Source organism: Orycteropus afer, unplaced genomic scaffold (genome assembly GCF_000298275.1).
Source record: "Orycteropus afer afer isolate SDZICR_OR568_19922 unplaced genomic scaffold, OryAfe1.0 scaffold00052, whole genome shotgun sequence".
Lineage (NCBI taxonomy): Eukaryota > Metazoa > Chordata > Mammalia > Tubulidentata > Orycteropodidae > Orycteropus > Orycteropus afer.
In genome coordinates, this window is record NW_006921639.1 from 2,576,204 (window position 1) to 2,589,122 (window position 12,919).

The 12,919-nt window shown below is 37.9% G+C and overlaps 1 protein-coding gene across 1 annotated transcript in view; it reads left to right on the plus strand.

Annotated features, from left to right (window-relative positions):
* The window catches only part of MAPK8 (mitogen-activated protein kinase 8), a 61,847-nt gene extending 54,316 nt beyond the window's left edge, over positions 1–7,531 (plus strand). The window contains exon 10 of the mRNA XM_042780663.1: positions 7,386–7,531. Coding sequence (XP_042636597.1) covers positions 7,386–7,531 — 146 coding nt within the window. The remainder of the gene's footprint in view (positions 1–7,385) is intronic.
* The last annotated feature ends 5,388 nt before the right edge of the window (positions 7,532–12,919 follow it).

Here is a 12,919-nt window from a genome sequence, read left to right on the forward strand (position 1 = left end):
ATTGTTGTTCTTGAGCCCATTGTTACAGCCACTATGTCAGTCCATCTTGTTAAGGGTCTTCCTTTTTTACTCTGACCCTCTAGTTACCAAGCATGATGCCCTTCTCCAGGGATTGGTTCTTCCTGATAACATGACCAAAGTACGAGAGATAGTTGGCCAATCTCACTTCTGAAGAGCTTTCTGGCTGTACTTCTTCCAGACAGATTTGTTCTTTCTTCTGGAAGTCCATGGTATATTCATTATTCACCAACACCATAATTCAAGTGCATCAGTTTTTCTGCAGTCTCCCTTAACTCGCTGTCCAGCTCTCTCATGCATATGAGGTGATTGAAGATATATGGCTTGAGTCAGGCACACCTTAGTCTTCAAAGTGATATCTTTGCTTTCTTAACACTTCAAAGAGGTCTTTTGCAGCAGATTTGCCCAATGCAGTATGTTGTTTGGTTTCTTGACTACTGCTTCCATGGACATTGACTATGGATCCACATAAATGAAATCCTTGACAACTTCAATCTTTGCTCTGTTTGAGTAGTTACATACATTATTAAGCTCCAAAGACCCTGTGTGCCTTAGTTATGTAGTGCTGCTGTAACAGAAATGCCACTCACAATGGATGGCTTTTGCAAAGAAATTTATTTTCCCATAGTTTTTTGTTGTTGTTAGGTGCTTTCGAGTTGGCTCTAACTCATAGCAACCCTGTATACAACAGAACGAAACACTGCCCAGTCGTGTGCAATCCTCACAATCCTTGCTATACCTGAACCCATCATTGCAGACACTATGTTTCAGTCTGTCTCATTGAGGGTCTTCCCCTTTTTTGCTGCCCCTCTACTCTACCAGGAGCATTCCGGCTGCACTTCTTCCAGAACAGATCTATTAGTTCTTTTAGCAGTCCACAGTACTTTCAGCATTCTTTGCTAACACCACAACTGAAAAGCATCAATTCTTTTGGTGTTCTTTATTCATTATCCAGCTCTCATATGCATTTGAGGTGATTGAAAATACCATGGCTTGGGTTATGTGCATCTTAGTCTTTAAGGAGATATCTTTGCTCTTCAGCACTTGAAAGAGGTCTTTCGTTAGCAGAAAATGATGAAAGTTCTGTGGACTGCCAAAAGAACTAACAGATCTGTCCTGGAAGAAGTACAGCCGGAATGCTCCTTGGAAGAGAGAATGGCTAGACTTCGTCTCACCTACTTTGGTCATGTTGTCAGAAGGGACCATTCTCTGGAGAAGGATGTCATGCTTGGTAAAGTGGAGGGCCCATGAAAGAGGGGAAGGCCCTCAACAAGATGGATTGTCATGGTGGCTGCAGCTATGGGCTCAGGTATACTAGGGATCATGAGGCTGGCACAGGACCAGGCAGTGTTTCCTTTTGTTGTACGTAAGGTTGGTGAGTCAGAGACGACTCGATGGCACATAACAACAACCACTTTCTCTGCCTTGTTTATTTAATCTCTTTTATATCTCAAAACTCAATTCATATGTTCATCCTGCCTCATTAACATAACAAAGGCAGTCCATTTCCAAATATGATTTATAGCTACAGGCATCATAGGGATTAGGATTTACAGCATATATATCTGTGAATACAATTCAATCCATACCACCAAAATAGGGATTATTGTGCACATTTCACTGATGAGGAAACTGAAGTTCTGAAAAACTACATAACAGGATTACATATATAATATATAGAAAAGCTAATACTTGAAGCCAGGTTTGTCATACTGTCAAAGTGCTTGGTGTTCTATCATTCTGTATAGCTTCTGACTAGCAGTGGAGACTTCTTTAGCTACATTTCAGGACAGTTTTTTGGAAGAGGTGAAATTTGAGCTGGGCCTTGAAGGCTGAGTAGTATTTCAACAGATAGTTCTTGATTTTAATCAAGACTATGCCATTTTAATCATCACTCTAAAGCTCTAATACATTCTAAGCAAAAATTGGATATCTAGCATCTTGTTTGTGGGTAAGTTGTTTTTTTTTTAATTGTAATTTGGGTGAAAGTTTACAGAGCAAATTTATTTTCCACACAACAGTTCATACACATTTTGTTTCATGATACTAATTGCAGTCCCCATAATTGTTCTCTTCCCACTTCTCCCTATTCTTAACCTTTTCCCTGTGTTCTTCTTTCCTATGCATTCCTGCCCTCTGAGATGTCTCCTTGTGCAAATAATGCCCTTCTGATCTCCCATGGTTGGTTGGTTAGTTGGCTGGAGGTCATGGAAGTGACTTCAATTCTAGGCCCAAACTGACTAGAGGCCATAGTGTCAGGTTTAATCAGTCTCTATCAGACCAGTAAGCCTGGTCTTTTTTATGACTTTTGAGTTTTTCCACATTTTTCTCCCACTTATCCAGGATTTTCTACAATGATCCCTTTCCAAATGGTTGACAGTGGTAGCCAAATGGGTGAGGCTTTTTTTCAGGTACACATTTCGTGGTACTGTAGACATAAAATTGTTTGATTTATGTAGCTACTTACGGCATTTTTTGTTATACTTCAGACTTTTGTTTTTTAAGTCACTGATCAGTAGGACAACTTCCACATTATACTATAGATTCTATTGGAAATATACATTGAATTTTTATAGTTTCAGAAACTTAAAGGAGCCCTGATGACACAGTTGTTAAAGCATTCTGCTGCTAACCAGAAAGTTGCCAGTTCTAACGAACTTGCTGCTCTGTGGCAGAAAGATGTGACAGTCTGCTTCTATACAGATTTACAGCCTTAGAAACCTTGTGAAATACTTCTTTGTTATCGCTTGTGTGTCAGAAGCCACTTGGTGGCAGAAGGTTTGATTCTGGTTTGGTTTGGAACTTAAGGGACTAAGACAAGGACTATCTATTTTGGACATGGCTGTCTCCTGTGATTTGTTGTTGTTGTTGTTATGTGCCGTCGAGTTGGACCCGACTCATAGCAACCCCTCCTTGGGTTTCCAAGGCAGTATCACTATGGAAGTAGATTGCCCAACCTGCCTTCCGAGCTCTTGTGATTTAGTCATAACAATAAAAAGCTGTATTATAAATGTTTTAATAGTATAACTAACTAATCAGCTTTGTATTGCTGTTTAATAGTTGCTTTTGTTCAATGCCGTCAAGTAGATTCTGAATCACAGTCATCCCATGTAACAGTAAATCTGCCCTATAGGGTTTTCTAAATTATAATCTTTATCGGAGTAGATTGTCAGGTCTTTCTCCTACAGAGCTGCTGAGTGGGTTCGAACTGTCAATCTTTCACTTGGTAGTTGAGTGCTTAACCAGTGCACCACTAGGGTTCTTATATGATAATAACTTAACTCTTCATAATGGAGGCTTGGGTGGAATTTGGAAAATCTGTTATTAAGGAGAGTTGTATACTTTAGCATATCATAAATGTCAAAATATTTAAGTAAATATAATAAAAGAATGGTTGTATTTGTTTTAATTTATAAATGAAGAATTTGAATCTTAGACAGCATTTGCCTGTAGTTATAAAAATCAGTGTTGCCCAGTGATACAAAATACCTGCAATCCTTACAGAAACAATAGAAGACAGACACAGAGTAATCCCTCACAGACAACCAGACATTATGGGAAAGAGATCCAATAGATCTGCTACCTCAGCACCATAGTACTGGGGGACACCAGACTCAGTTGGCACAACAAAATACATAAAAGTGTTGTTCCACATCCTACATTGGTGAGTAGCCACTGGGGTCTTAAAAGCTTTCAAGCAGCTATCTGAGATGCAACAGATGGTCTCCCACCATCGAAAGTGAAGAAGAACACACACAAACAAGAGCATTTAGAAGCAATCAGGCCTAGGACACAATGGCCCTCAAGACTAGAAGAACTAGGTGGTGCCCAGCTACCAATGGCAACCACTCAGGAAAGGATCAAATCTGGAGATCCTGGATAGAGTGGGAGAGAAAACGTGTAACAAAATCCAAAAACTCAATAATGACCAGAATTACTGGTTGGATGAAATCTGATGAGACTCCCAATACTATGGCCCTGGAATACATTCTGCGCATGGAATGAAACTCACCCCCAGGGTAGCCCAATAGTTAACAAGATGTACCCACAGACCAGTCAACCCAGGATGCTGCACCCACATACTCTATGGTAATACAACATCCCTTAGAGCAATAGACCATGGGACACCAGAGGAGTAACATTCAAACTGAGGAAATGCAGGACAAACAGGAGTGCATAAATAGGAGGGGCACAGGAGGAGGGTTACAGGGTAGGGAGGGGAGGAGACTGGGTTAGGGTTGGACATGGCAAATGGGGAATGAAACTAAATGTATGCATTACGTTGAATGTAAAACAAGCTCTTAAAATAAAAAAATAAATAAAAATAAATGAGGGCAGAACCTATAGAAAAAATAAATCAGTGTTGTGGTTACTTGGTGCTGCTCTACAGGAATATACCACAAATGGGATGGCCTTAACAAACAGGAGTTTATTCTTACAATTTGGAGGCTTAAGTCCAAGTTCAAAGTGCCAGGCTCTAGGGTCTGGGTGAAGGCCCCTTGGCCTTGGGCTTCAGCTCTAAAGCTAGAGGCATCTCTTCACTCAAGCAGCTACTGGCTGCTGAGGCTAACAAGCCCAAGGTTGACAAATAAAATGGCACAATACCAATGTTAGCAAACCACACAGCAGGCCATTAACTCAAGTCCATTGTAAGTCCCAAGGTTGGCAGAGCATGGCAGGCTGCTGAACAACAACATGGCTACATGCAGGGTCCAAGCATGCCATAAGCTGGAGACCATTCCCAAAGCTGCTGCTTTGTATATGGAAAGCAGACCACATACCCAAAGCAGCTACTCAGCTGCTTGTGGTAGATCCCACCATGGAGTTGACTGCCAGTCTCTTCATGGGGAATAACTTCCACCAGCTGCCCAGCCACTCAACCAGGACCAGCCATGCTGACACACAAACATAACCGCCACAGTCAGCCAATGGAACGTATAAGACTTCCAAGTTTCTGGATGTTTTCTGGATTCTCAGTTCATAGCTTGAAGTGAAGAGCTGTTATAAAATGTGTAGTCCTTGACTATATATAAAAATAGAAGAAACAGTCTTTGATAAATCACAATATCAGGTAATCACAGTACCATTTCCACTTTTTTTTTTTTTTAAATGAATTATCTTATTTTTCCCAGTAGATTGCCTTCCTGTCTTTATTTTGGTTTCATTAATATTAAAATGAGTTTACATGCCTTTGAGTTCCTAGAGACCCAGTAAGAAGTAAATGACTCAGTTATGTGAGATGATTTTCTATTGTATTATTATTCAGATACTTGAGAAACTTACCTTATTGCTTTAAAGTTCAAAGGAAACAAATATTTTTCTCTTCTTAGGTACTTGATTTTCAGATTAAAAACTAATTATGATGCATTTAGAAGTTAATTTTTATGAGATCAAAAAATTTGGATAAATTTGGATAAAATAAATTTTGAACTAGAGACATGAGAAAGTAGGTGTTTTTATGGCTTGGGTATTTTAACACAAGTCTTAGAAGTTATTTATAGTGTTGTGGGCATACTATGGTGTTTAGTCAAAACATGTATTTCATAATGCATTTGATGTTCTTAGTCATTGAACTCAAAAAATTATGCTACCTGAATTTCACTCTGGTTGAGAACTTCATAGGCGTTTCTTACGTCTAGGAGGTATCACATTTCTCCTTTTCCACTCTTCTTTCAGGCCTGAAATAATGCAGCCTGCTTATCCTTTCTCTTGTCAGCTCCCATCATCTTCTCTACTCCGTGTGGTCCCCTCCCTTCCTACCTCCCATTCACCTTCCCACCATCCTCAAGATTACCTGTTCCCACTACCCTGCCTAGTTCTTTGTTGAGTTTGAAGACAGACTCTAAGAGGACATTTTATAGTGAAGTGTTTTATTGCTAGTCACCTCCAACACTGAAATGCTGAGTTCTGGGACAGTTAGTTGTTTTCAGCCTGTTGATTTCAGCATGTTAGACACCTGGACATCCTTCCCAGGAATTCTCAGTGAACAATTTGGAAATCAGTATTTATAGAATAAAAAATTCTATAAACATGTTCCAGAGAACATTTGTATAAATTGCATTATGTAATGTGCTGACATTTGGAATGACCCTTTTTTTTTTTCTTAGTTTAACACGGATAAACCTGTGTATTCTACTTTTGTCTACTGCTCCCTTCCCACCATTAGATAATTTCATAAGTGTGCTTTCCTAATTTTTTTTTTACAGCAGCATGTTTTAAAAATTAACATAATGCACTTATAAAAATACTAGGGATGGTGTTTATATAGCAGAAGTTAATACCAGAAGTTTTGTTTTGACTTTCCTTTTCAGTAAAAAGTTATCAAAAAATTCCATGAACAGCTGACTCCTTTGCTATGAGACCAGAAAAACTGGATGGTGCCCAGCTACTATTACTGAACAATTTAATCAAAGATTCTGTGGAAGACCCCTGATCAAAAGGGAGGAAATGCAGAACAGAACTTCAAAATCCCATGGACTCTAGACTTTCAGAGCCATGGAGGCTAGATGAACCCTGAAACTAAGGTCCTGAGATAATCTTTAAACCTTAAACCAAAAAGATACCCTGAAATTGTCTTGAAACCAAACAGTAGTTTAGCTTAACTGGTAAAAAATGTCTGCCTTGAACATTATGCTCTTTTAAGAACTACGTATGTGGGATCAAAATGACAATAGCAACTTTAAAGGTTTGATAGGAACCTTAGAGAGCAGTGAGTTTATGTTAATGAGGAAGGAACAACTGAAAAAAAGGAGGGTGAGAATTGTCACACAACTCAAAGAATGTAATCAATATCACTGAATTGTATATGTGAAAGTGGTCAGTTTGTCTGTGTTTTGTTGTGTATTCTCAACAACAGTAACAATAAAATAAATGAAAATTTTGAAAAAGATATACATACTCCTATAGGGCAGTAGGTTTTTTTTTTTTTTTTTTTAATCTTTTTGAGTCATATAGCCCTTTGAGATCCTTTCTCCAACAAAATGTAAAGACAGTTTTGCATATATTTTCAAGAGTTCACATACAGTGTTGAAGCCCATTCATTGATCTTGCTGTAGGAACTTTTCTAAATGTGAATTGGACTTAAAATTCTTGCCTTGAACTGAAAAACCAATTTAGTTGTTAGTTGTTTCTTTGCTAGGAAAGAACAGAACTCTAAATATGCATTTTCAGGATTCTCACCTCATAGTTTGCAATGAAGAATATGTGTAAGTTAGTCTTGGGTTGAATATCATTTGTGAGTATCTTTAGTGAGCCTTCTAAACTCAAGAGAAAAATTATTGACCACAGGAGATAGTGAGTATAGTTCAAATAGCTCGGACTGCAACTCTGTCTGCAACTGATTTGCTGTTTTATTTCTCATAGCACAGGTGCAGCAGTGATCAATGGCTCTCAGCACCCATCGTCATCATCGTCTGTCAATGATGTGTCTTCAATGTCAACAGATCCAACTTTGGCCTCTGATACAGACAGCAGTCTAGAAGCATCATCTGGACCTCTGGGCTGTTGCAGATGACTACTTGGGCCTGGGGGGGGAGGTTTATAGGGGGAGCCGTTTAGTCATTGGTAGAACTACTTTGAAAACAATTCAGTGGTCTTACTTTTGAGTGGATTTTCAAAAATGTAGAATTTATTTTGTAGTAAAGCAGTTTTGTTTTTTTTTTTTTACTTTCCAATGCTGTAATTTAAAACAAGTTGTGTTTAAAAACACCAACAAAACTGTATTTCTTTTTTCTTTTTTTTGCTGTAATTAACTGTATAATGTAAACCTAATTATTTTATCATGGTTTAAATTTTTGCATATTTGCTTTATCTTATGCTGCTGATTTTTTTTTTTTACTGAATTTGTAAGATTTTGTTTATCAAAGCAACTATTATGTGGTGACTTGCCTATATCATGAATTATTTAAGATTTTTATAGGTTTTTTTTTTTTTTTAATTAGAATTTATTTCAGATGTTTTGTTCATGACACTATCCTTCAGGGTTATGTGCTTATCAATGAAATAACCCCAGAGGAGTGAGGGAAAGTAACCTGTAGCCAGTTATATTCAGGAATAACTACTGTAAATGATGAACGTGTTAAGAAACCTCCAATATTTGCTACTTGCTAATCTTATTTACAAAAATTGGTAGACTCTCCTACATGAATTTTTGGCAAAATCCAATCCTTTAAATGGCAGAATAACTCAGAGCATGTCTTTGAAGATGCTGGGCATCTACCACTACCCTTCTATCCCCCTACCCCACCCTCAAAAGTAGAGGAAGAAGAATATGGTGTATTCTGCAAATTTGTGGCATGCTCAAAGCTTATGGTCAACTAAAGTCTAGAGGATATTTCATGAATAATACATTTCAATGCAAATAAACAGATGGTTCACTTCTCCTAGCTGTGAGCCTCTTTTTGTACATAGTGAGTTAATCTACTCAGGCTTTAGGTCCCTGCAGTGGTCTAGAGTCTGGTCTTTCCCTTTCCTGCAGTCTTGGGCCCTTGGACCTTTCTGGTTTCTTATTACTTGGAGTGTCAGTCAGTTGAGCACCAGTTCTCATGGTGTTTTTGGCCATCTGATTCTAGTTGTAGCATAATCATATTTTTACTGGCCATTGGGAGGTTCCAAAGCCTACTTAGATTTCTGTAGGTGATGTATCAAGTGAGCAATATACCGTTCATCTGATAATAGTAGCACACAGCCATATATAGGATATACTTTTCTAAGGACTGTTTTTTCACATTGAGCAGAGCAGGCATAAATGGTGGTTATTTAGTCTGAGTCTTTCGTTTTTTTATAACCTGATTTTCAATACAACACGCAATGTGGATGTTGAGTAGTGAAGAATGGTGCTGCTCCTGATAAGTGTATGTTAACTGTTTACATTTTATATCTGCAGAATTATTTCTCTATAACTGAATTGTTCCTAAGTAAAATGTCATTGAAGTCTCATTATCTCTGAAATACGTTGTCTGTAATGACCCTAGGCACCTTTTATCTTTGGAACAGGAGAGATCTCACAGAGTGAACTGAGAAATGCATACTTAAGTCAGTGGCCAGGTTCTGGGCAGAAAGCCCTTTGAAATGAATGACCAATAGGAGTGAGAGCAGGTTACATCTCAACATGTGACGTCTGAGGGTTTGCTTGGCATGGATTCACATATTGACTGCAAATGTTAATGTGCAATATTTAATATTGAAATACATTAGCCTTTTTATGTATTTTGAAATAGCAAATTTGTTTTTGATGGTTTAAAGCCATGATTTCTAGCTTCTGTTGACATTGTCAGTCTTTTTTATCTACCCTTTTCCTACTCATATAACATGGTGCATTAATTTTTTAGGCCAATTAGAGTTTTGAGATTCCAACACCTTGAATTGAGAAACAGGCTTGGATTTATGATTTTAGCAAAAATTTGAGCATGAATGTGTTCTTAGTTTACATTAGCTTGACAGTTTATTAGCTTTATTTTCTCTAGGATAGATAATTTCACTATTGCACTTTAACAGCTAACATGCTTTCAGAAGATTCTATATCGTACATTTGATTGTTTATAAGCCATCTCTATTGATAGAGATTGGAGTTAACCAAGGAAAACCAGGTATTCGTGTATCATTTATTGTAAATGCCAGCTGCCACTTGCCAACCAGTATGTTTCGGTCAAATTCAGAGAAAATGAACTCTTATTTCTTAATGTAGACTAAAAATTTATCAAATTGTATCCAGAAAACAGTCTTTTGTTAAATGTTGTGTGCCCTAGGTTTTTGAAATACAGTGTCTATATATAACTTTCCCTCTTAAATCGATTAAGCTGAATATATATGTGTGTGTATGTGTATATATTTTAGAAGCTTTTAGAGTCTTTAAAACCTTCTAAACATTGTTTTTTTAAAAATAGTAATTACAGATAAGGTTTCTTTCAAGCAGTAACTTATGTAAAGCCACCAGTTTGCTTACCTTATAATTTTGGGTTTTCATCTTTATAGACTTAATATAATTATCATCTTACTGTCAGAAAATTATGTTGACCAAAATTTATTATTCAACTTCATAGATTAAGGAAGGGGCAGTTTAATTCTTTCTACATATGTCTTACTGGTTACTATTTCTCTTGCCCTCTAATGTACACTGACCCCTTGTAAAATGACCATGTGGTTGAGAGCTTTTAATTACAATATGCATACACAGAGCATCTCAACTCTTTCCGTACTGTTTGCTAAACAATTCTCGCTTATTGTGGCTGCTGATTCCTTCTGGTACTTGTTCTTCCCAGTTGGTAAAGGCACAGTGCATTTACCTCAGATTCCTAAGAGAAATGCCAGCCCTTCCATGAGAAGGCAACCACACATCTTCTCTGATGGGTACAGAGAAGCTTAATTGTGTATAAAATAGCAAACTGTTTTGTAAGCTTTTTCATTTTACTGTTCCATTCTGATCCTGCTGTGTTGTCTAAAAAGATGGAGAAGAGGAGGACATCATTGTCTGAGGGAAATCGGCAGCAGGCAAGTAAAGCTGTTTCCTGGGTTACAGATAAGACTTGGTTTACATTATTGGCCAGTATCTGCTACGTATATGAAGACTTAACCACTCAATGTTGCCTAGGCGCAGGCCTGCACAACATTCTGAGGTAAAAGCCTTGTATCTTTTCAGAAATGCTGTTGTAGTTTGTGTGTGTTGTTCCTTAGTCACACAGTAGCAATAGAGTGGATGCATGAAGTCCCCATGACCCCTAAGAAACTTCACTTTTACCGATAGGAAGTCCAGTATCGCCATTCTGTCACAAGCAACCCTCTTAAGTATTCTCTCCATCTCCTTTTCCGTTTTAGTGTACATTGTGTTTCTACTGATCTCTCTTAGGTTTTTTCCTAATCAGAGGAAACGGAGTTTTCCTTAATAGCAAGAAATCTGAAGAGGTAAAGGGCATTGAAGCAGAAATGTATAGTTTGGGGTACAATTAGAAAACTCATAAGGAAAACAAAAGTCCTAATTTCAAACTAACTACTCTTAGTGAAGTGCTCTTAAGGAGAGTCTAGTAAGAGTAATAACTTTCTTGACCATTTCTGGTATAGATTCTCTTTGTTACTGAAACAGTTGAAAAATACTATCTGTGGATTAGTTTTGCACAATGTTCTATTCTCACAATGACTTAACAAATAAAACTAGGTTTTTATTGAACTACCTCACACTAATTTTCTATGCTTTCCCAAGTAAGCTGTTGCCCTTACTGTTAGATCTTTACTGAATGTGAATTATAAATGTGTGTTAAATACTTCATAGCCAGCGTTGACATAATACCAGTGAGTATGTAAAATAGATACCTTGCATCAGTAAGAGACACTCACATGTAAAATCTTTCGTTGTATATCTTGGAAAATTGTGTTAGATACACTCGTTGAAATAATTACTGTCTGTTTTTGTAAGTAGAAAGAAACCTGCTCGTGATATCAGTCCATTCTTTACATTTTACAGAAGGAATAAATCTTAGTGAATTTTACAAAGAAATAAATTACTTTTATAGGCCCGATATTTGGTATATTTTTGAGAAGCTCTTAATCTTTTACCCAGATGGTGAAGTTAAACTAAACTAGCTGTATACCTGGACTGTGACATCTATTTTCTCATGACAGTTTATCCTGTTTGACAGGTTTTAAAACCTAAAAACCTAAAAGTATGATAAATGACATTTGTTTTTGACCTACACAATGCCATTCCTTCTTCATTCCTCTCCCTTTCCTGTGTTCCACTCCCTCTCCTCTCCTCTCTAGACAAAATGAAATGGGGCACATTGTAGGGAATGCTGAGATAATTATTGTGGTTTTTAATCATTCATGCCCTAGTCATTAAACATGCACCACTGGAATGTAAGCATTGTTACCTAGTATGTCAATTGGTTATAATATTTTAAATAAAAAAGAAAAAAGTGGTATGGAATTACGAACGTAAGAGTATTTTCATTGAAAACAAAATGTAAATTTATGGTAAAAAGTTTTTCTTGATAGTTTTAGGATTTCATGTGGGTTGAGACAAGGGATATAACTAGGAGTTCTGGTGGCGTAGTGCCTAAGGCATTTGACTGCGAACCAGAAGGCTGGCAGTTCAAACCCACTAGCCACTCCTCGGAAGGAAGACTGGGCAGAGATACTGCCTCGGAAACCCAAGGGTGTTTGGGGGGGGAGGGGGTCACTATGAGTCGTATCCAACTTGAGATTGGATTTTATACATACTCTGAAGATCCTAAACTATTACCCTGGTTTTCTGGTTTATCTAATCTTGTTTTCATGTTGTTTGAAGTCACTGGAGAAACTTTTTCTAAAAAGAGTTTGCTTCAATGCCCTTAACCTGGTTCTTGGGAACCATATGAGAGAGCAGCCATCATGGCCACTTGGCAGGAGTGATTTAAAACTAGGATCTCTTTCTAAACAAGCAGGGTATTTCCAACTTTTGCCATGCACATTTCCTCCCGACCTACACCAGGCATGCTACCACGTGGTTGTATGGGGCAGGGCCATCATTAACCTATTGAACCAGCCTGTCTCTGATGACACCCCACCATCTTTTGCTCAACTCTGATGGTGCTATAAAGCATTGGGTTGCTAACCTAAAGGTTGAAGGTTCAAACCCCTCCACTGCTCCGTGGGAGAAAGATGAGGCATTCTGCTTCCGTGAAGATTTATAGCCTTGGAAACCCTGTGGGGAAGTTCTGCTGTGTGTCAGGTTACTATGAGTTGGGATTGAGTCAGTGGCAATATGTTTTCTGGCTCCAGATAACCTTTGTTTCCATGTCATCCCTACACTCACATTCACCTTCTCTGAGGAGACAATAAAAGAGGGGCACTTTTTATGGCTGACAACTGCGGTTTGGTCAGCTGGTGAAGTTGCTGGCTTGCTACACTGTTTTACCACAGTGACTGGAGA